Source organism: Sarcophilus harrisii, chromosome 6 (assembly GCF_902635505.1).
Source record: "Sarcophilus harrisii chromosome 6, mSarHar1.11, whole genome shotgun sequence".
Lineage (NCBI taxonomy): Eukaryota > Metazoa > Chordata > Mammalia > Dasyuromorphia > Dasyuridae > Sarcophilus > Sarcophilus harrisii.
Genome location: NC_045431.1, coordinates 44,878,424 through 44,902,205, shown reverse-complemented (window position 1 = coordinate 44,902,205; position 23,782 = coordinate 44,878,424). Strand labels below are relative to the sequence as shown.

The following is a 23,782-nucleotide window of genomic DNA, read 5'->3' as shown; positions in this document are numbered from 1 at the left end:
TCCTAACTTCTTTCAGAAAAGATATTCTGAAAATTCAAGTTAAAAAAAAATCCAGGTTTATGAATAATGGAACACCCTGCTACACTCAGCCAGGTTTTATACTTTGTTGTAATATTCCTATCACAGGGAATGAGGTCCAGCAGAAGCTGAAAATAAAGCAATAAATTTAAGACTCCTTAAAGTAATCATAGAAGTCATAAATATGAAAAATAGTTTATAATTACCTCTGTTGAGTGATGCTGAACTGTTTATATCTCCAGTAATAAAGGAAGACTCAGACTGCTTTCGAACTGTGTCATTCCACATTCTTCGAATCCGGCTCTAGAAACAGGAAAAGGGAGGAAAAGGAACAAACCAATCAGCCACTGAATTTTCTCACAAAAATTCTCCCCCACACATATAATTTTGTGTGTACCCTATGTTGCTGAGAGCTTTTCTTTTTAAAGTCTTGCTGTAATAGATGTTTTCAGCACTATTTTACTTACTTGCTGCTTCCAAAAGTTGATTCCAAAAATGACTTAAATTGATTTCTCATGAAGTTTTACTATACTCATGAATGTATTAAAAAGGAAAGGGACAAAAGCTATGAAGTACTTGAATATATAGTAATTAAAGACAAATAAATGGTGAATATTTCTTTAAAGATTTTTAATAGGTTAAATGTTTTAAATTTGGTGAAGGTTCAAGCTAATAAAGTACTTTTTATAAATATCTGAACAATTTTAAGGGGGTTGTTTTATTTGAAAAGTATTAAACTTTTAAATCTGGTGGCTATATACACACATTTGTGAATCTATGGAATGTCAAGTTTTGGTACCCTTCAAGCTATAAAATGCTGAAAACTAACAGCTAAATAATTGTTCTATTTTTTAAATAAAAGAAATTTCATTTCAAGAAGACATTTTAAAAAATAAACTGAAATTTTAGGGGATATTACATTATTCTGAATTCATTTTCCTTAAAAAAATTAAATATAGTCAACTTTACTTTTCTACTATAGTGCCACTGGAAAATATGGGAGCTTAACATAGAAAATTTTCAAATTCCTTTGTTTGTGTGGACAATCCAAAACCAAAGTTGCCTGACTCATAGAAGTATCAACTTGGGAAGATCACAGTATCAACACCACATTTAAGTTTGGAATAGTTTTTGTTCAAGAAGCACTAAAGATCTACTAGAGACCTGCCTAGAAAGTAAACCCATGTTTTCATCAAATAAATTTCAGCAGTTTTGACTAATTTGGAAAAGTTTCACTTATGGATTACACAATGGATTATGTGTCTATCATTTTAGAACTTTAATCATCACTCCATATTAGCTTGCAGTGATCACTTTCTTTTGCTTATAGGAACACATAGAATGCAAAAGCATGAAACTATCAATTATTTCAGTGGAGTTTTGATCCATTTTCCCATTATTTCAAGAGTCTTTTATTTTGTATATGTAGATATTTTAGCAAGGCTTTTTTTTAAATTCCCAAACAATTCAGAAAATAGATTTTTGAGAGTTGCTATGTGATAATGGAAATAATAATAATAATATCTTAATCTAGGGATAAACCTTTCCCAATCTGATTCAGTTATTCCTTAGATGACAGACATATAGCCCATCACTGTATTCATACACAAAACCTTTCCAGCTTTTTAGGAAATTATTGGGACTTTTTGTTCTGACGGAATGGCTTATGAGAGAGAACAAAGAATTATCTCTACACAACAAAGAGGAATGAGAATGGGACACGACGGTTGATACTAGGGACACCAGTGAAATATGAGTTCTTTTGGTAGAGTTTCTATCACATACAAACAATAATCCTTAAAAGTAATCTATTAACTGCCAGAACTATAGAAAGTAGGTATTATTGCTGTCTTTGTCTGGGATCCCATGTCTGAAGATGAGTTAAGTATCAGAGATGGGTTTCAAATAATAAATTTTGGATAACAAAAAGAAAAGAGTTTATTATTATTATTACATTTTCTTTCTGTTCCATCTAGCTTTTCATTTTTTATTACTATTTTAAGACTTGTTTTAAGAAGTCAAAGAGTAATAATAATTTAAAAGGATTAAAATATTATCTAAATTCTTCTTTCTAGAGATCCCTCTAATTAGCTCTAAGAGAGATACAATATTTAGAAAAGATCTAAGTCCTTACCCGTACAAAACTAGTACTCTTGTAGGGAAATATGATATAAGCACAAATGACTCCAGTACATTATGATACAAAAGTTATTTGGAGAATTGCAAAATAAACTGGAAATTTTGAGTGGAAAATTGTTAGGAAGGGAAGCAGAGGAGCTGCATGTAGGAGGTGACATTTAAAATGGGCTTTACAAGATAGTTTGGAATTCAATAAGTAAAGTTTTTGTGAAGGATGTTACAGAAAACTACAGTGTGGGTGTAAAAGGAAAAGAGAATAGTACAATTTGGCTGAAATAATATGCGTGGATGTCAGCTAAATTAATCTAAAATCTAACTAAGCCTATAGGCTATATTAGTAGGGCTAAGGAGGTGATTTTTTCTTTGCCCTGAGCAGATCACATTTGGAATATTCTAAAGGATATATTTTAGAAAGTCTATCGACATCCTGAAGAATGTCCAGAGAAGAATGGGAAAGATGAAAAGAGGTTTAAGATTATGCCATGTAATGATAGGTTGAAAGAACTAGGAATGTTTGGCCAGGAGAAGACTTAAGGTTGTACAAAATAGCTATACTTCATACTGTGTAGTACTGTCATGTAGATAAGGGAATAGAGTTGTTCTCCATAGCCCATTGGGAAAAACTAAGAACAATGATTAGTAAAAATTGAAAAGGGGCAGGTTTAGGTTTGATGTAAAGAAAAACTCGCAAAATTAGAGCTCTGCCAAAGTGGAAAAGTCTGCTTTTGGATGTGTTCCCCCTCACTAAAAGTCTTAGAGCAAAGCTTGGGCGACTCAATATATGTAGAGCTAAGGGCTAAAGAGAGATCCCTTCTACCTTTCATATTCCATGATTCCCTAAGCAATATGTAATTAGGATAGAAAAACAGAGTCATGACAGATTGTGTTAGTCTCAGAGAGTGTGCTTGGTAAAGAAGTACTTTACTTTAGTGACTTTACTTAAGTGAACAATGGAGATATATGAAAGATTTTTGAACTGAGAAGAAGCAAACAGCAAAAAACATTAATTTTATAGAAGTATGAAGAATGTGTTGGAGTAGAGAGAGAATGGAAGCAGAAAGTATATTAGGCCTTTTTTAAGCAAGCTAAAATCTTCTACTACATTCTCCTTAAATTTCATAATTTACTCCCTACTCCCTACTCTGCTTCATTCATCTCTCAGTGTTTTACACTGTGTTTCTGGAAATAACTGTTCTATTTTCATCATCCATCTACATTCTTAAACTTTTAAACTAATTTTGAATTCATTTCCTCATTTTAAATGAAACTCAGTCCTGACCTGAAGGTTGCTGGCCATTCCTTTTCTTCTACTCCTTGAACTTAACATCTAATGAACTATACCACTCAATTCCTCCTGATGATTCCAGATCTTTCCTTTACTACTTCCATTAGTGACACCCCTTCTTTTGGAATCTAAGCAATATGTTTATACCATATTTTTTTTCTATCCAAGTTGCTGTCCATTATTGACCCACATTTTCTCAAATTCCAGAAAGCTTCCAGTATCTAGGTCCTAATCTACTTTACCCTCTTACCACTAATGTGACTTTCGTTTTTAAAACTAAGCTACTTCATTCATTGACGTCTTAAAATACAAGTTTCCCCCTCTATCTTATTAAGTGATCTACTGTCACACAGAATCATAGGATAAGTTGGATGTGTCTTCAGAAAATATTTGGTCTAAACCATAAAACAACAAGAATATCAAATGATCATTCAGCTATGCTTTTAAGATATTTGAAGCATAATGGCACAATGGAAAGGGCACTGAATCTGGAATCAGGACAGGAGTTCAAATTCTGATTCTCCTACTTATGTCACTTTATCACTTTTCTAGGATTCAGTTTCCTTATCTGTAAAGTTAAAGGGATTGAGTTAGATAATGGTTAAGGTCCATTATATCTCTGATTCTATGAATCCATGGTCCCTGAAAGAAAACATACTATTTCTCAAGGTAGTCATTATACTTATGTGTAGTTTTAATTATTAATAAATATTCCTTTTCATCAAAAATAAGTTTGCCTTTTAAAACTGACAATTATTATTTCCATTTCTGTCTTTTGGAAATGAGAGCAAGTTTAATTCCTCTCTCTCATGCTAAACCTTCAAATTCTGAAAAATCCAGTTATACTCTATCCTAAATCTTCTCTTCTTCAGGTTAAATAGACTTATTTCTCTTACAATTTTCCAACGGTATAAACTCAAGAGTCCTTCCTCATTCTATGTGTTATCTTATCAATGCTATCTAGATAATCAATTTTCTTCCCAAAATATGATGCTTTACAATTTAACACTTCAGATGGGATAAGACAAGGGCCAAATGTAATGAGACTGTCACCTTTCCACTCCTGGAACCAATGTTTTTTTTAAAAGTGGTTTAATATTTCATTAGATTTCTTGGCTGCCATATCACAGCATTAATTCATTGTTAACTCAGTGTTAACTCCCTTTGTCCTTGTAATCCATTAAATCCTCAGATAGTTTTTTTTATATTAATGGCTAGCTAGTCATCTCCATCTCCATTTTGCTTATGTGAAGTTGATTTTTCAAATTTAAATCTGACGTTATTTCTATCCCTATAAGTCCCATCTTAGATTTGTCCCAATAGTCTAGCCTGTATCTTAGATTTGCCCCAATAGTCTAACCTGTCAAGATCTTTTTTTAGTATCTGGCTATCATTTATTATGATAGCTATCCCTCTTAGTTTTGGGGCATCTACAAATTTGATGAGTACATCATCTAAGCCTTGACTCGAGTAACTGCTACAAGTGATAAGAGCACAAGTGTCTGAGACAAACAATTTGACCCTACTTCCAAAGTGACATCAAACCATTAATGACAAATCTTTATATTGAGCAATTTCCCAATTCCAAACCTACCTATTCAGACTATCATCTAACATCTAGGTCATGTCCTTCCATATGTTCTACAAGAATAGCACAATAGGCTTTGCCAAATGCTTTGCTGAAATCTAGTTAAAATATATCTATAGTATTCCTCTGCTCTACCAGTCTAATAACCCTATTAAAAAAGGAAATGAGATTAGTCTGGCATGACCTGTTCTTGATGGAGTCGTGCTGGCTCTTTGTGATCACTATTTCCTTTTTAGACATTCACTAACTAAACCTTTAATAATCATTTGTAGAATTTTGCCAGCAAACTAAGTCAAAGCTTCCTGGACTGTATTTTCCATTTTGTACTCTCTTTTCTGAAAACAGAGACATTTGCCCTTTTATAAAAATCCTGGTACTTCTACTAAGAGCCATGATTTTTCATCATCAAATCACAAATCTCATGGTCTCTTTACCTTTCTTGACTATCAAGCCCTGTTCTGTCCTTGACAGTTCAAAGACAACTCTTTGTGTCAAAGAAAATAGAAACAAAATAAGAATTAAAGAAGCCGGCTTTCTTTTTCTTCTCAGCTTTCATCATTCTCTTTAATGCCTTGGGGATTCAGTGTTGGAAAGTATAAAAAATGTTGAGTTTAGAGTCTTAAGAGCCAAGTTCAAATTTTACCTATGCCAGTTATTACATGTTTGACTTTGGGAAAGCCATTTAACCTCTTTTGCCCTGTTTCCTCAATTATAAAATGAACTAAAAGATATAAAAGGTCAGTTAAAAGACCATAGGAAAAAGAAAGAAATTGGGTTTTTTGGTTTTGTTTTATTTTTTAATCCCTAGATGTTCCTATTTGGGTGATTTGCTGGAAAATAAAGCATATCCTGGTAGAAACAAAATATTCACAAAATTGACACGAGTTAGCAAGTGTGACTCTTATACAAAAAGGCACAGAAAAGAGGTATGCATGTATTTGATTGATTAGGGCTATAAATTGCTGTATAATCATAATATACAGTGAATTCTGGATAGATGATTCATCTCCTCTAGTGTCATTATTATGTCTCACACAATTTCAGGCACAAAGGACTTCAGCAAATTTTCTGTTCTTTTATTCACTTTATAAAAATATATTAGCATCACTAGTGGTAATAAAGTTCAAAAAGCTACTGATCTGGAATAGCTTAAATTCTAGGTAGAAAATAAAGGAAGTTTCTGAAGCTACACAGTATAATAAAGAAGAGATTAATTACTCTTCCTAAAAGAAGAAAGGACATTTTGAAAAGTAAAATTAATCTATTTAATTTTATAAACATTTATGAAGTATCTATTAAGGCCCTGTGCTATTTGTGTTGACGATACAAAGATTAAATAAATCTCTTACCTGGGCATTCAATGATCTTATAATCTACTAAAAGGGGGACATGGAGTGGAGTTGGAAATAAATAGAAAATTTTATAAGACTCAGTGTGAGAATTTCCAAGGGAAATGATGAGAGATTTTTCTAGTTCCAGGAATTGAAGAAGACTTCATGCAATATTATCTGAATTTGCTTATTTGAATGGAATTTTAAGGAAGGAAATTATTTCAGCTGGTGAACTGGGGAAGAAAATCTATTTCTATCATGGATAAAAAAGCAGAATGAAAAAAGGGAATGGTGAATCATTCAGTTTTGACAGAAAAGAGTATGTAGTTGAATGCCAGAATAAGGAATTTAATTTTGTTTTGTAGACAACAGGGAACCACTAGAGGTTTTTCACTAAGGGAATGAAAAGATTAGAACAAGGGATTAAGAAGATAACATGGACCATACTATAAAGGACAGCTTGCATAAGAGAGAGAGGAGGAAGGAAAGTCAGTAAGATGACTAGTATAATAGTAATAACAGAGAAGTTATGAAAATAGTAATGTTAATGAATAATAGAGATATGGCTACTTCTGACAGTGCAACTAATAACTAACTAATTGTAAAAGCTAAAGGAAAGGGAAGAATTACAGATGAATTTCAGTTTTTGAGATTGGATGATAAGGGGAATGGAAAAACTAAATAAAAAAATTTTCCATTAGACTCATTCTATGACAAGTAGAAAAATTAATCTAGACATTGTGTGTGTGTACCACAAAATAAACAAAAAGAAGCTTATGGTTTAAAAAACTCAAAATAGGTTAAAATATAGTTTGTGAATTTCAAAACTGAATTTTTAAAATACTGAAATTAAAAGCTAAAGAAAATTAATTCTTAAATATTCTACAGGAAATCTGTGAACAGCTAATATTATAAATGATGAATAATCATAGAGGAGATATAAGCTTTGAGGGGAACCTGTCGAGTTCTATTTTGAACATTTTGAGATAGTTGAAGAATATACACATGGAAATTTTTAGTGGAACATTGAAAATATAGGATTAGAATTCTGGAACAGAAATTAAATGATGAGAAAAGATACTTGGGAGTCATCTTCATAAAGCTGAATTCATGAAGCTATGAAGCAATTGAACTCAATATGGGAAAATAAAATAGAGAAAAAGGCTTCCTGGATTGTGTCTCAGGATCCCTGTTATGTAACCTCAGACAAATGTACCCTTACTGGTCCTCCATACCCTTATCTTTCAAAGGAAGGGCATGACCAAATCACCAAGGTCTATTCTAGTTTGATAATTCAGAGTTCAGGAATCTTTGGTGATTTGGGACAGAATTGTTTTAGAGGAGTTGTGAAGATGAAAATGAGTAGATAAATGGTGTAGTAGACTGGAATCAGCATGAGAAATCCCTCCTCAGACACAATTCCACTTGGCTCTGTGTTATTATTTATAAAATAAGCTGGAGAAGAAAATGGCAAACCACTCTTGTATATTTGCCAAAAAAAACACAAATGCTTTTTGATGAAAGTACTATTGTAAACTTTCCATTACCTTTGTTGTTTTGATGAGAAACTAATATTTTAAGAAGATTTGAAAAATTTTATAGTGAAAACCCAGTTTTGGTGCAATCTGTTAAGAAGAGAGACACAACGCATACATAGAAGTGGGATAAAAATATGTATATCATAAACAAAAATAAAAAACAAAACTGTAGAGCAACACAAGTAAGGATTTTATTTTTAAATGACCATATTACTTTGAGAGGATTATCATGAAGTGGATGTAATAGACACAAATTTTTTTTTATTTAAAAAAACATTATTTGACAGATAGCTGTAAAAAGCCATATTTCTTTGGTACTTTCTAATTTTAGTATTCTGCCTGTTACCTAAGTCATTCCCTAGAAGTAAGATAGTTAAAGATAAACTCTCTTAGTTCACTAGGAATTTCATGTAATTTATTAAGACAGACAGCTTCCTAAAGCTATCTCACATTTCTTTTAGAGTTCAGATGAAGAAAAAATAAATTCATTTCATAACGGCAGAGGTCTGTGCTTAAGGAATCACAGTCTTTTAGAGATAGAAGAGATTTTAAAGAATGTCTAGTACAATTCATTTATTTTTGTATGTTATTTAAAAAAAATAACAGATTTCTTTCTGCATAAGGCAGCATTAGGGCTAATGTACAATTGAATAGACCCTTGAAAGACAAAAAAAAAGGTGAATAAATTCTCCTAAGTCATTATTTAAGTAGTCAAAAATTATATGTTGTTGAGAAGAGTCTTATTTTCTTGACTTATTGAATAAAATGAAGCTGTTTCATCAATACATGTTGAATAGTATGATTATTTTTGGAACATGGACCATACTCATTATGAAAGAAATTCATTCTTTTCACTCAGAAAAGAAATTGAAGGACTTGCTCTAAGTAATTATTAATATGGACCAGGTTTGAATCAAGGACATTAAGGTGACATGGATGATCAATACAATGGAATGGATTTTTATTGATTGGGGAGAGGTTAAAATTGTAGTAAGTTCATATAAAAATCCATTATAACAGAAATGATTAATAAAGGAAATTCAGAGCCAAATTTTATAGAATCACGGGATCATAGATTTATAACCAGAAGAGGCCATCTAGTCTGACTCCCTCATTTTGTAGATAAGAACAATGAACCTACCAGAGAGGATAAGTGACCAGCTTAACCTCAAACAGGGAGTGAAGAGAGACACGAGTTCCATACTAGCCATCCTTTTACTGTACCATGCTAACTCTCATTTGTTTGAACTTATACAGAGTGGAGAACCAAAAGAACAATATACACAATAACCAAAATAATGCAAAAGTAAATAACAGGAAGAGAAATCCAAATTCAGAGCAGTGAAGCAAACATTCTTAACTCCAAAGGACTTTGATATGGTGTAAGCTATTTCCTCCTCTCCCACAGACAGGGGTTGAATGACTCGGTGAAATGAGGAAGATGTGTTTAGAAATGCTCAATATATCTGGGTTTTTTTTTGCTTAATTGAAATACTTTGCCAAAAGGAAATTTCTTTTAGAATTTAAATTGTGACAATAATGTAAAACAAAAAGAGATGAAACAGTGGCACATCATGGGTATTCTTAAAAGAGCACACCTTTCGTGTTATATCTTTAAAAGTGTAAAATACAATGAATGGCTTATCTCATATATATATCAGAAATCATGTGTTTCTAGAAAATTAGAACTATTTATTCTATCTATCATAATTCAGTAGGTGAGATCCTCAGAGAACACTATATAGTAATGAAATTAAAGAGAAAATTGATGTCATTCTCTGAAACTTACTTTCTCTTTCTCCCTATCTTGTCTCTTTGTTGTTTTTTTCTGTATATTATATTCAAAATTATTTAAATGAATTCTTTAGTTTTTGAAATGAAAGTAACCACCTCAACCAGGAATGACAGACTGTTCAGACAACACGGCAAACATGTATGAGGTGAAGTTGACTTACAGTTAATATTTTCAGAGAGTCATTTACAACTAAATCTTTTATTAAATCTAGGAGGCCAAATCATGTGCCTGGAATGTAACTCCTTCCTTATTTCTGAGTCCCTGAATCTTTTATCTTTCTGTAAGGCTCAGTTCAGGTGCCTCCTCTACAAAAATTTCCTTAGTTCTTCATTTGACTGGGCCTCTTTTTAAATTACTTTTAATTTACATCTCTGTATATGTGCAGTATTTTTCAGGAGAAAAAGGACTTCCTGAGAACAGGACTCTTTCATTTTTGTCTTTTTATCCTCCAAACCCCAAGACAGTGAGCTGTCTGTGCCTGAAAGGTACTTAGTGAAGGTTTGGAGAATTTATCTCACAAAATATAGGCGTATGACAGTATAGTTAGATCGACAGTATGGCACTGACTAAAATAATAGTAATTGATGTTAACCTAAAGGATGGTCTCAAACAGGGTGCCAAAAGATCTTATCTTTGAGTCTGTTCTCTTCAATATTTCTATCAATTATTTAGCCAAAGATATTACTAATACTTCTATCATTTTTGTGGAGATATTTAAGTTGGGAGAGAGAACCAATGTATCTCAACAAGTTAAAACTATGGACCAAATATGACAAGATTTAATTTCATGGGTATACAAGCTAGACAGTTTTGGAACTAACATATTCAATGCTCTACATTTACTTGTACAACATCATCTAGATCTTGATGCACATCCATCAAGAAATGGGTTATTTATTATTGTGAGGATTGGATTAAGTTTTGTTAGAAATCCTTATCATTTACAAGTTAGAGAACCTAACTGGATGAGTTTTGTAAGAAATCCTTATCATTTACAAGTTAGAGAACCTAACTGGATGAGTTTTGTTAGAAATCCTTATCATTTACAAGTTAGAGAACCTAATGTTTAGATATGATGTTTCTAAAAATAGCATTCCCTATTGTAATTTAAGGAATTGTTACCCTTATTAATAATTCCACATCAAAATTTTATTTAGAAGATAATTCAAGATATCAAATGAAAAAAATTCAGTGAAACAAACAGTCTTAAGAATTTATATGTGTTTGTCATAGCTGTCAATATGTTTAGGGTTTTATTTAATGTTTGATTAAAACAGCAAACTTCTTGAATCTGCTTGAAGACTTAATTTGTTACTACTTAAATCATTAATGCTAACTCTGTACAGCTTAGATTTTTATATCTCAATTCATTTCTGTTGCATAGTATAGAGTTAATATGAAATAAAACCTTCATTGTCTCAAATTCTTCCACCAGGCCAATAATCTATCAAGCAATTCTGTGATTTTTATTATTAACTTTCTCAATTCCTGTTTTAATCTAATCCGATTTTGAGGAGGCACCTTTCTCTCCCTAATAATTTATGAATTTAACATTTGGTATGGTGATCATCACTAAGGTAGAATGAGTAGTAAATCAAAAGAGCATGTGGACAACAGACATTCCATTTCAGTTAACAAACATTGTTTACCTGTGAGCCTGTGGAATAGCGTCCAGGAGTTCGAGAACCAGATGTTTTCCCTGAGCCAATGGAACTCTCTGTACTTTTGCCACTACAGCAATGTGTGCGTAGACATTTCCCATATTCTTTACGTACCTAACAAATTAAATATTACCTTTGGTTAGCAAGTAACTTTTTATTCCAGCTATGGACTTATTGTTAAGAGTGCAGGTTTTTGCTTTTCAAAATCCATTATAATCATTCCTATTTTTGCTAATAATGTTAAAGTATTTTTATTGGACATATATTTTACATAAAATTTACTTTATCTGTAATTGGAAAGTATATAATAATGTGTAAAGAACAACCTTTCTTTTAAAAATCATATCCCTGTCTTCATTAGAATCTAGCAACCTTTTAAGTATTTCAAAGGAGAACAAAGAAACCTGAGATTTTCTCTCATAGCTTGTTATTAACATCCTGATAAATTTAATATAAATTGGCATATTGGTTTATTGAGTACTAGAAATCTACTGTTTCTGGCAGTGGGTTAATGAGGAAATGACAAAACAAAAACACACAAATAAAAAATATCTCACATTTTAAAAAAAGATATGGTTTGCTGAGATTTTATTTTAAACCTATTTTTTTTCCCTTTCTGAGTTTAGTATATATAAAAAGTGGCATATATACCCCCCTCTAGAGATTTTTGAGCTCCTTAGAGCTGGGCTTACTTGAATTCTGCCCCAAAACATATTTCCCCTTGTTTCTTTTGGGTCATTGAGAAACAAGATCCATTTTCTTTTCTATACCATGGCTTGGAAAATTGGCTCAAGAACTAGGAACTTGTCAAAAAAAATCAGAAAACATATACATAAAAAATGTAAAAAAACCTCACATCTTTTTGGATTTTATATTTTAATGAAAACCCTCACATACTACCAGTAAATATTGTAAAATAAAATTTATATGGAAACGATAAATAAAATGACAGAATGCTTTAAGTTACATGAGAAGTATTGAGCTCTTCAGTTTGGGCAGATTTCCTTTCCCCATCTTGAGTTTTGATTTCCAGGGGGAAAAGGAATGAATAGAGTGAGTTCAGAACCTTTGATTTCACTTTGAGTGATGTTTGCTTAGCCCTGTAGTCTAGTTTGATAGCCTCCCATCTAAATTATTTCCTGAAATGCCTCTTCTCAGGCAGAGCATGAGAGAGGAAACTGCCCATCACCTCTCTCTTCTCTCTTCCCACTGGCACAGGTCTGTACTTCCCCTACTAGTCTTTTAAAATGTTATTAGTTTTCAATGAATATAAATCTATTTTTCTCTCTTTTCCTCTTTAGTCCCCATGATGAGGAGACAAAAAACAAAGCTTTTGTAACAAATATGTTAACTAATTTTTGCATTGGCCATGTCTAAATAATACATGATTCAATTCACATTCTTCTTCATCAAGAGATGCCTTAACCTGCTTTATAAAAACCAGGTAAAGTGTGGGTCTGATAGAGATGGAAAGAGAAAAAGAAAAGGAGGGAGGGAGGGAGAGGGAGAGGTGGAAAAGGGAAAAGAGGAAGGAAGAGAGGGAGAGAAAGGAAGGAGGGAGAGAAACATCTCTGCTTGAAACAGAGTTCACCTGGTAGAATAAAGATTCAGCTAATTCTTCAGTGCCAGTTCAATTCAAATATTATGTTCCATAATGAAATTAATGGAACTAGGGACTACAATATGTAAACAGGTATTAATATTACTACTACTACTAATAATATTAGATACCTTATGTTTATAGCTTACAAAGTTTTCCTTAAAACAACTTTAAGATACCCAAAATCTGAATGATGTTGTTACAGAAGAACAAACTGAGTCAGGCAGTAGATGTGAGACTTGTCATTGCTAGGATGGGAACCCAGGTTTTTTAACTCCCAGGTTCATTCCTTTTTATTTCCCCTCCCTGTGTGCTTACAGAACGTTTTAATTATGAAATCATCAAAAAAGAAATTGTAGAACTAGTAAATATCTGAAAATTTCATTTCATATACGCTCCTGACTCTGCAAAGAAAAATACCTACAATTTTTTCTTAGAATTGAATGCACTTTACTAATACTTGTAAATTATCTTTTCATGATAATATTTATTATAGTGTAAAAAAAAAATTGAAAGACTAGGTAGAGGGAAAACCTGGAATCAAAATTGCCTGGGTTTAAGCCTTATCTTTAAATGTGTTTTGAATATACCTGGCACTTATTAGGTACATAGTAGGCACTTAATAAATGTTCATTGAATTGAAATGCTAGGTGACCATGGACAGCACTATACTCTGAGATGTAGATGAGTAACCCAATTGCATTACTGATTACAAGTCCACAAAAGAAATTTCTCAAATCATGGAAATATATTTCTTGTTCCCCTCCCCCCCAAAAGATATAAATGATATGCAAATATATATATTTTAATGGTACAACCTGCTTTTATTTTGGAAGCTTGATTAAATGAGGCAATCTCTTTGGGTACAGTGTGGACAAATTCATTTCTTATAATCTCAGAGTCTTAAAGAACCTCCAACAATTACTCCAACAATGAATTGGAAAAACAAATTCCTTTCTTTTATCACATCTCATCAAAGTAGTGATCTAGCCTTTGCTTGAAGTTTTTCTAAGGGGGAACCCATTCTTTCCTAAGGCAGCTGACTCTATTTCTAGAGAACTCTAATAATAAGAAAGTTTTTCTTTTAATTAAACCTAAATGTGACTGTGCTCTAGATCTTTCTCTGGTGGAAAGAACATTTTGGTTGGTGGGAGGAAGGGAGGGAAAGAGAGAGAGTGGAGGGAGAGAGGGAGAGCGGTAAGTCATCCAGAAAAAAGTTAAATGCCTCTTCCAAGATGAATAAGTCAAATACAGATTTAAAAACTCAATGTATAATAAAATACTTAACAATATCTTTGTGGGCTTGAAAAACTAGAAACAAAGTATATGCCTTGAAAGAAAGGGAAAGCTTTGGGACAGCTAGATGGCACAGTGGTTAGAGCACCAACCCTGAAGTCAAGAGGACCTGAGTTCAAATGTGGCCTCAGACACTTAACACTTTGTGACCCTGGGCAAGTCGCTTAACCCCAATTGCCTCCAAGGGAAAAAAAAAAGGAAAGCTTTGAAGGAGAAAAGAATTTCAATAACGTGAATGTGAAAGGAAAGTTTTCCAGGTATATGGGATAACTAGGAAAGGCTGAGATTAGTATGATGGGATTAGTAAATGGCTAAGCATTAATTTTGCTTAGAAAGCATAATGTATAAAGTGAGAATATCACTGCCTCTGAAGAAGACACAGAGAGGGCAGGAGAAAATGTTAAGTGAGAACAAACTGCAACATATAAAAAAGACAAAGATTTTGAGGTGTTTTTTTATCAGGAATGGCAGGTCAGAATGTCAGTGGTATAAACCAATTCTAAAAAAGCAAGTTAGCACTTGATTGTTAAAAGCTTTCAAAAAGGAGGCTAGGAAATTTATTTTTTATTCCCAAGAGACAAAGCTTATTTTCAAGGAAGGATATGACATCATCCATGAGAACTCATCAATAAATTTCTCTCATTCTCTTAAATCTAGTAATGTGTATGTGGTGTGTGTATGTATATATGTGTGCTTTGTCTTATTTGGCATTTTTGTTTGTTTCTGTAGCAATCTCAGGGGAAAAAAAATTTTACCAAACATTTACCTGCAAAGTAAATGCAGGTTTACTAACCTAATTACTAATCTAACCTAAACTAATTACTTTGCTGGCTAAGTATAACTATAGCATGATTACAAGATTCTTGTGAAGTATGTGTGTATATGCATATATACACACATAATTATGTGTGTATATATAAATATAAATAAATATATGTGTGTTTTCTCTATTCCAGAACTGGCAATATGACATTAGGTCTTAAAGGCATGGGGTGGGGAAGTGGGAGAGGGAATATTAGAATATTTTCACTTCCCAAACAAAGCTGAATACTCTGAATCGCTAACGTAAAACTACTGTGGTGAAGCCATGTGTTGACACACATTACTCAATGCATCAATAGACTATTTAAATTTCCTGATATTTTATTTTAAACATTAATAGGATTAAGAAATTGCTTAAAAGAAGAAAAGAAGGATGAATCGAACATTATGACTATAATCCTGAACATTTTCTACAGCAGTTTTCTTAAGAATTACCATAAAACAGCTCTTTGAGTGCTTGATCGTTTGTGTAATCTAATCCATTTATTCATGGTAAATTGTGGCTTAATTGCCTTTAAATAGCTGGCCACCACTTTATATTATTTTGGTTTGAATATTTTCTAGACCATAGATGTCAAGGAGAAGAATTGTTTTTGTGAGAATTGTCATTACTCCAGACAAGTCAGGGGAGCAACCATCTTGGACACAACTCAATAAATAATAAAGAAAAAAAAGTGTTGCACTGGATAAGCCAAACTATTAAAATATTTTTGTTCTCAAAAAAAAAGTCTGTAGGAGAAATCTTAATCATAAATGTTTATAGCTTAGATACTGAGAAATAAAGTATTAGAAAAATAAGATGTTCTTCCATTGTAGAAACAATAAACTTAGACCAGCAAAAATGCCAAAGTTTCAATCATAAAACCACCTGAAATTTCTTGAATTAAACAATACTAGAATAAGCATAATGAAATTTAAGCAGATAACCAAGAAAGAAACATTGCATCTGTTTTTTCTTATAAGTTTTAAGTTCCTTAAATACTACAAGTTGCCCATTAGAAAATTAGCATTCCTTATTTTTTAAAACTTATAGACATTGATAGAGCTTTATTCCTTATTTCAATAATAAAAATAGCACCAAAATGAATACTTTAATAATATGGAATAGAAGGATTAAAGAATGGCCATGGAATATTTTGAGTTATTTAGTATAACAACTCTTAGGTTTTAAGTTAAGCTCACAAATGCTGACACACAAATATGTGTTCATTATAAATAGGTGTTGAAAATACAAAATGTTTTAGAGCACAAAAAACAACAAAAAGTATGCAATCCATAGATGCATTTTTCTTTCTTTTTTCTGCAGAGATTCACAATTTGCAACTATTTATTTTCTATATTATCAGGTTTTTTTTTTTTTTTTTTAAACAAATCAGCAAAATGGTTAACTGTAGTGGGGAAATGTATTTTTACTAATGAAAGTATATAACACAAGTAATGTTTGAAATTTTAAAAAGTGCTTTTTTTGACTTTAAATACAACACATTTCTGCTCATTTTTATCAGATTTTTATTCACTTGAACTTATAGGGTTAAATAAATCTGACCCTCTAATATAAAAAGTAAATTTATAGTCACATTAAAACAGAATCTGTACTAGTGAACATCATGGTATAACAGATCTCCCTTTTCTTGCCAAAATCTTTCAACAAATGGTCTACACCTACTCCCTTTAGCTCCTTTCCACTAAGTTACTCCTTAACTCCTGGCTTTCATTTGACAAATACAGATTTTGGGGAAGGTTCTTTTGACTTAATTCTCTCCAGGTCTACATTTTCAGTTATCTGTTACTACATGATTCCAATCAGATGTCCATTTAACACTTCAAATTCATCTCTTTCTCTGATTTCTGTCAGTGGTACAGCTCTATTTCGACACATCTAGCGTTGGAATTCTTTAGCATTGTGTTTGATTTTTCTTTTTTTTTTTCTTCCCTATATTGAATTAGGAGTCAAGTCTCATATATGTTGTGTGTCTTTGATGGATCTCACAACTATTAGCTTTCCCATTCTGTACCCTACTCTCCTTTTGTATTTAATTTATGTAAATATATAAATAAAATAAGGGAACACTATTAATTGTTGTTGTTTGTCCTTCCTTCTCAAAGAGGACACCTCCCCTTCTGGGAGGTGATACCATGACATTCAAGTAATTGGATTTCAGTGAGGGAAGGCTGGGCAAGGTCATCTGCCTCAGTTTCTCCTCCAGAGTCATCTGAGTCTATTGGCCAGATACAGATTAAGACAAAACTGGTGAAATGGGAGACTAATCTTTTTAAGCTAAAGTCTTTAATATGTCTCAGTTTGCCTCAGGCACGCCCATTCAGTGAGTGATTAAGGCTAGTTTTCAGTTAAGGCAAGAATCTCCTCTGTAGCTAAATCCAAAAAAATCTTAATAAATAAATAAGAGAATGAATGAATCTGGGAGGGAAAGAAATAACAAATGCTAGTTGGCTGATTGACCATAGCTACCTTCTCCCCCTTCACTCAGCCATATACAAATAGTATCTTTCATGCTGGCTTAATTACCTCAAGAGGGAAATGTTTCAAAGCAGTAATCCAGAAACCAAATTAGACAACAACTTACAGTGAGCTCAGTGGATCCTAGTCCATCACTTGGTTTTCTCTCTTCTCACTTACTATTTGAGGACATTGACCTGTTAGACTCACACTGCTTAGAGCTCAAAGTAGTAATCAATATGAAAAAGCTGATGATTTAGGGGACCTGCTTGGACTTTGTGGTCTTTCCTTTTTCCTGATCTTTCTGATCTTCTGTCTCAGTTTTTATTGATATCCTCTGGCCAGCAATGAGGCAGTGAAATCTATGCCAATTTGCTTCCTCACTCCAGGTTCTGGCTCTTTCACATTATCTTAGGGTATCCTTTCGTCCTAAGGAAATTGTCCTTCCATGATCTTAGAATAACTAGTTATATTCAAGTTAGTTCCCTGCCTAAAAAAATGTCTGATGCTTAACTAGTTTTTCGTGACTTAAATAATAGGAATACAGAATGATTGCTTAAGTGTTCAGTTTAAGGAAACCAATCTCCAAAGTGGTGAAATGATTTGCTTCAGGTGACACAAGTAAATACAAAATTTAGACTGAGTTATTCACAGTCCAAATCTAAAGTTCTTTCCATCGCATCACACATTCCCATTTCTAATCTTTCTAATCTTATCTCCAGCATGTTTGTGCCATGCACATTACAACTTATTCCCCAAACATGCATCCTACTTTTCTATTTTCTAAAATTGGTTCATACAATTCTCTTAGAATATCATCCACTTAACAAAACCTCTTTCAAATCCAACTTAAACACCCCTTCTACATGAAACATTACTTGAACCCCTGGTTTAAATACGCTCTTTCTAGTCCTCTAAATTCTATATAATTGATTTCATTAATACTTCTCTTATAGAATTGAAATTGTTCTGCCTTTTATTTCAGCTAGGTTCATACTTCTCTTTCCCCTTCTCCTTAGGGGAAAATAGTTTGCCTGTTCTCATTTTCATACTGACCACAATGTCTAGCACAATGTCCTTGCTTATAGATGTCATTAAATATTTATATAATTGAATTGAATTTTTCCAACCAAATCTAGTACCATTGCCTCAATGCTAATTCTTAAAAATCTCTATGGACATTGTCAATGCTAAGGACTATTTTCTTGAAATTCTCCCTTCTCTTGATTTCTGTTCCACTACATTATTCTGATATTTTTACTTTTCTGACTATTCCTCTGCCCCCTTTCATCTACGATTTATTTTTTTCCTTCCTCATACCACTAATACTGGTTATACGTCTAGGATTTTGTTTTTTTCTACCTCCTCACCATTTTAATTTTGGGGGAGAAAGGGGAGGGAAGTCAATTTACTCCCATTTTTACACTCATTTTCTTTTAGATGAATTTCCCACTATAGTATTCCCATATGTTCCTATTATATTACTCTTTATGTTCAAAACAAACTTTTTTTCTTCACAAATTGATTCTCCTTTTTAAAATTTTCTTGTTTTATAACTAACAGTAGGCTCTCACCCAAATAATAAAATTTCCAGATTTTTAATTTCCCCTATATCTTGGTGAAATCTTAAATTTAGCTTTTTATTGACACCATATTAAATACCATTATCTTATTAGATTGTTATAATATATTCTAATATGACTTTAGATATGATATATATTATGTATATTACTGACATTAATTTAACTAATATACTTATTTTATTATGTCAACTTAAGATGCTCATCACAATCACAAACTCTTCTAAAACTGTCTCTTCCTTGTTTGAGTGATTCACTGACTTCCAACAAGAAACCATTTCATTCAAGTAAGACAGTCTTTTTACTGTCCCCTTCACGTGGCAAATACATTTATGTCTCTAGAACTTTTTTCATGATATTTCTGACTATTTACTATCCTTTTTGTCATTAGTGTAATTTACCCTTACCCTAAAAACCAGAAAAAGTTCTTCTTGAGAATCCAGACAAATGACCCATATTGATAAAAAGTTGAGAATCTAGCTAAACATCTAAGTTTGGCAAGGATTTGCTATTTCAGAGTCATGTCTGGAAAATGAGTCTTAAAAAAAAAATCAATCCCCAATTTTAAAATGAACTACAAGGTAAAAGACAAATAAAATGTTAAGTCCTGTAAGGTTAGTAAGGTGAAGATGGGGGGAGATAGAAATGTTGATCAAAACACAGGGAGATCATTCAATCTGTATAGACTCAACAGGCAGGAAATTGGAGGATACCCATGGTGGTTAATAGTGAAATGGTAGTCATTGGGGCAGAGATGAAAGTTTGGAAACTTAAATAGCCTCAGAAATACAGAAATAGAAGGTAAGAAGCTGAGTTGCTGAAAATCATGGTGTAATAAATTTAGTTTGTAGGAACCCATGAGATCAAGTTTAAACTTCTTAATTTTACAGAAAAAGAACCTAAAGACCCAGAGAAGTTAAGTCTTTGTATCCCGAGCAAACAGTGCAGCGTCTAGTATAGAGTACATGTTTAATAGATATTCTTGAATACATAATACATAGAAAAGCTAGGACTTGAACCCAGTCCTTTGACTTGTAGATTTGATGTTATTAGGAATGATCAAAGTAAAAGGCAGAACATCTAATTACTGGTACACATTAGAAAAATAGTTCTTGGAGAGGTGGAAAATGAAACAAAGAACTGAGTAACAAAAAGACCAGAAGATTTGATGCTAAGCCAGCTAGCTACTAACATTAAGTTCCTTTAACTCTCCAAAGTTTATGGCTAAAATTGAACCTAGAGTCTGAGATTTAGCTGATATAATCTGGGGCTCAATGGAAGCTGCCAAGATTAAAAGGTTGAAGGCAGGGAGGGAGGCAGAATGTTTTCCTCTCTTACCAACTCATCTGCCCTTTAAGTCCTACTTTTTCCATGAAGTCTCTCACAGGATAATTTACTTCAATTCTGCATCAAACAATATCTCACCTAATCACTTATTACCTTATACTGCTTTCTTACTGTTTTTTGTTTATAAATCAACTATTCAGCAATATTCTACACTCTTTGCCGGGAAATCTATTTCTTTTTATTGAAACATTTTTGATGTGATACAATATAGAAATATTCAGAAAAGAAGTTGGTCTTTGACTTTTGCTAGTGAAAATTACTATTATAATGTCTAATTAATTGAATTGATTCAAACATCTATAGTGGAAGAAATTACAGCTATGAAATACTGAATGGTACCATCTTTTAAAAATGAACAAACAACATCAATGGATATCTATAGATTAATCTCTAGAAACATACTTGAACATAAATAATTTTCAAAAAGTTATTAGCTTGAAGAGCAATAATTTTTTGGCTGCAACTCAAGACCTTTTTGCTAATATAAAATAATCTGTGATTTGTGTTGGTAGAAAAACTATCCATACTAATAAAATACTTCAAATAAGGACATACAAATATATATATGTACACCAAACAAAAATGATATATCAATGCAAGTTCATTTTCACTGTGTGGAGATTGTTTTATATGAAAATTAATGATAATGGTGGTGATTTACTAATTTATTTTAAAAACCTCAATACAAATAATGAGTGGGGATAGGGGAATAATTTTATTTCATTTATATGGAAACTAAAGCTCAAAGTTTACAATCTATAAAAGCTTATCTTGAAATAGAATATAAATTTTTATTTTTCTCAATATTTTTAAAATAATAAAAGAATTATTGTAAGCAATGTAAAAAAACAATATTTATCAACTTACTTTCAGCAATATAATTTCTAACTAATATATTAAAATAAAAGGAAACTGAAACTTTTCAATGTATTAGCTTGCTCTAAAAAAGAACTATAATTTCTTGTCAATGAAAATGACTACCATCTATTAGTGTGAAGAAGCATTAACAAAGATCTTCCTGACTCCTAGTCTCCTCTAAGCTTAAAAACCTTTTAAAAAGAATATTTAAAAACAGAACTTCAAAACTTCTAGTTAAAAACAAAAACTTTAATTACAACTTGCCTATAACATTCTATTATTTTAAGTGAGGTCTAAAGTAAGAAAAAAAAATCAAAGAAAATCTGTAATGGAATGCATTACAACATAAACTATATCATTTTTATGCATAACTGGAAAAACTTACCTTTTTTTGAAGAACACAATGGAAAATGAATATAAACATTCCCTGTAGAGAATTGAAAATGGTGAAGAGATACGCCATGATCACTGTGCTTTCATTAATATACATAAGTCCAAAGGCCCAGGTCAGTCCTAATAGGCAGAGAAGAGCTATTGCACCTATAACCCATGACCTGAGGAGAGAAAGGGGAAAAAATGATCAAAAGAATCATTCTTGGATCATTACAGCAACAGAACAGTAACAATGTAGACACTGAAATGTATATGTTCTAATAAATTTTATTTATGAAATATGTAAGACAGGTAGCAGAAGCACTCTAGGATTTTAATGCAATAACACAGATCTTTAATTTTGAGGAAAAATACACATAAGGAAATGTTAAAAACACAGAAATTAATCAAATTCAACACACATGTGGATATGTTGCTTATGTATGTGTCATGAATACAAATGATATGCAGATGTGGTTTTGGCAAATGTCAAAGAAAAAAAAAAACTTTAAATTTTATTGGTTTCACTGAGATGATAGTTTGACATATCTCACCATATCATCTTTACACTAATTTTTTTGCCTGTATTTCTCTATTTCTCAAAAGTGCCCATAAGCTCTGTTTAATTTATTTATTGATACAATATAAGATAGAAGGAAATATTTTTTTGAATGTGAGTTTTAAAGATTTTGTTTTTCCAATCCTAGAGGTGGACAGAAAAAACTACTGAAGATCTAGGAACTTGAGAGACTTTAAATATAAATACAAGTACATTTTCTATTCCAGATAATTATTAATAATTATTTACTATTCTTGATGCAAAAAAAAAATCATATAGGTTCAGATAACCTTGGCTTTGGCAGTCAGGCTTTTTTAGCCTACTATTGGAAGAAATGGCCAGGTACCAAGCAAACTTCACCTTTTTCTGATCTGTTAAGTCTCATGGAGCAAGATGAAATGAGGGAAATGAAAGATTAAAGATATTTATTATGTGGAGTCATTGAAGCAGAAAGCAGAGCCACAGCATTAGCTTCTTGTACTATAAACTCCTCCTGCCCAGCTGCCATACTTGATTGGTATTGTAACTAAGTCATCAAAGTCCTCATGTCTCTGGTCACATTTCGCCCTCCCCTCATAGCATGAAAAGAGAGTCTCATGAACCAAATAATAAAAATAGACTCCCTTCCATTTCACCAGAGAGTCTTAAAAAATCATTTTACATCTCAATAAAGTCACTTTTTTGTTATTTTAGTTTTAGTAAGCTTGGTTTCTCTAAATGTTGTAGTATTTCTGTATTTCTTTAAAGCTGTCTACCTTCATTCCACTTCAGTGGAGCTAAAGTTTTCCATGTGATTTGTAGCTTTGCAGATAGAAATCAAACCATATATGATATGCTGCAGTTGCATTCAGTGACAGCTATATGACATCTCTATGCTGGGGAAGACAGACTAAAAGTGCTTTTGAATTATGAAGGGTATTCATTTAAGGTGAGATATCTTTGAAATAGTCTTTTTAAAATGAAAAAGAAAAAAGAACAGCCAGAGGAATCTCAAGTATATATCACAATAATTTTGTGACATATAAGCAACCCCCCCCAAAAAAATACCTAAACTCAGAATAGTCATTATGACTTATTATGACTTAAGCCTTATGACTTAAAGCCTAAATTATACATTTTAATTGTTCAAAAAAAGAATCAATCCAAGTTTAAGAAAAGTTAAATTTAGGATGAGTTCTCCTATGTATTATATAGTTTGGAAAACACAAAATGTGAATGAATTTTTTAACAAAACATTGTTTGAAATGAGAAAAAAAATTAATGTGAAAATGAGAATGCAAAACAGTCAATTGTTAAAATCCCGTAACAATTTGTCTCAGCTGATTTACTTTTTTTCCCCTTTACATAATCAGAAATTAGATCAGATTTGAGTTTTAACTGCATGTTAAATTTAATTTGTTTAATTAATAAGAGTTAAGTAATTCTAGAACAGCAAATCTACATAGTTTGGTTTATGAAATTGTATTTTCAACTATTCTTTTTCATATTCAAATAACTGCACTAAATCCCAAAGGGTCATATTATATTATATCCCT

General features: G+C 32.0%; 1 protein-coding gene across 15 annotated transcripts in view; it reads right to left on the bottom strand.

The window, feature by feature from the left end:
* ADGRL3 (adhesion G protein-coupled receptor L3) overlaps positions 1 to 23,782 on the bottom strand; it is a 571,267-nt gene that overhangs the window by 33,383 nt on the left and 514,102 nt on the right. For all 15 annotated transcript variants that reach the window (XM_031942424.1, XM_031942418.1, XM_031942420.1 and 12 more), the window contains 3 exons: positions 21,702 to 21,870; positions 11,344 to 11,469; positions 225 to 321 (listed from right to left, as the gene is read on the bottom strand). In XM_031942424.1, the coding sequence (XP_031798284.1) occupies positions 225 to 321; positions 11,344 to 11,469; positions 21,702 to 21,870 (392 nt within the window). The remainder of the gene's footprint in view (positions 1 to 224; positions 322 to 11,343; positions 11,470 to 21,701; positions 21,871 to 23,782) is intronic.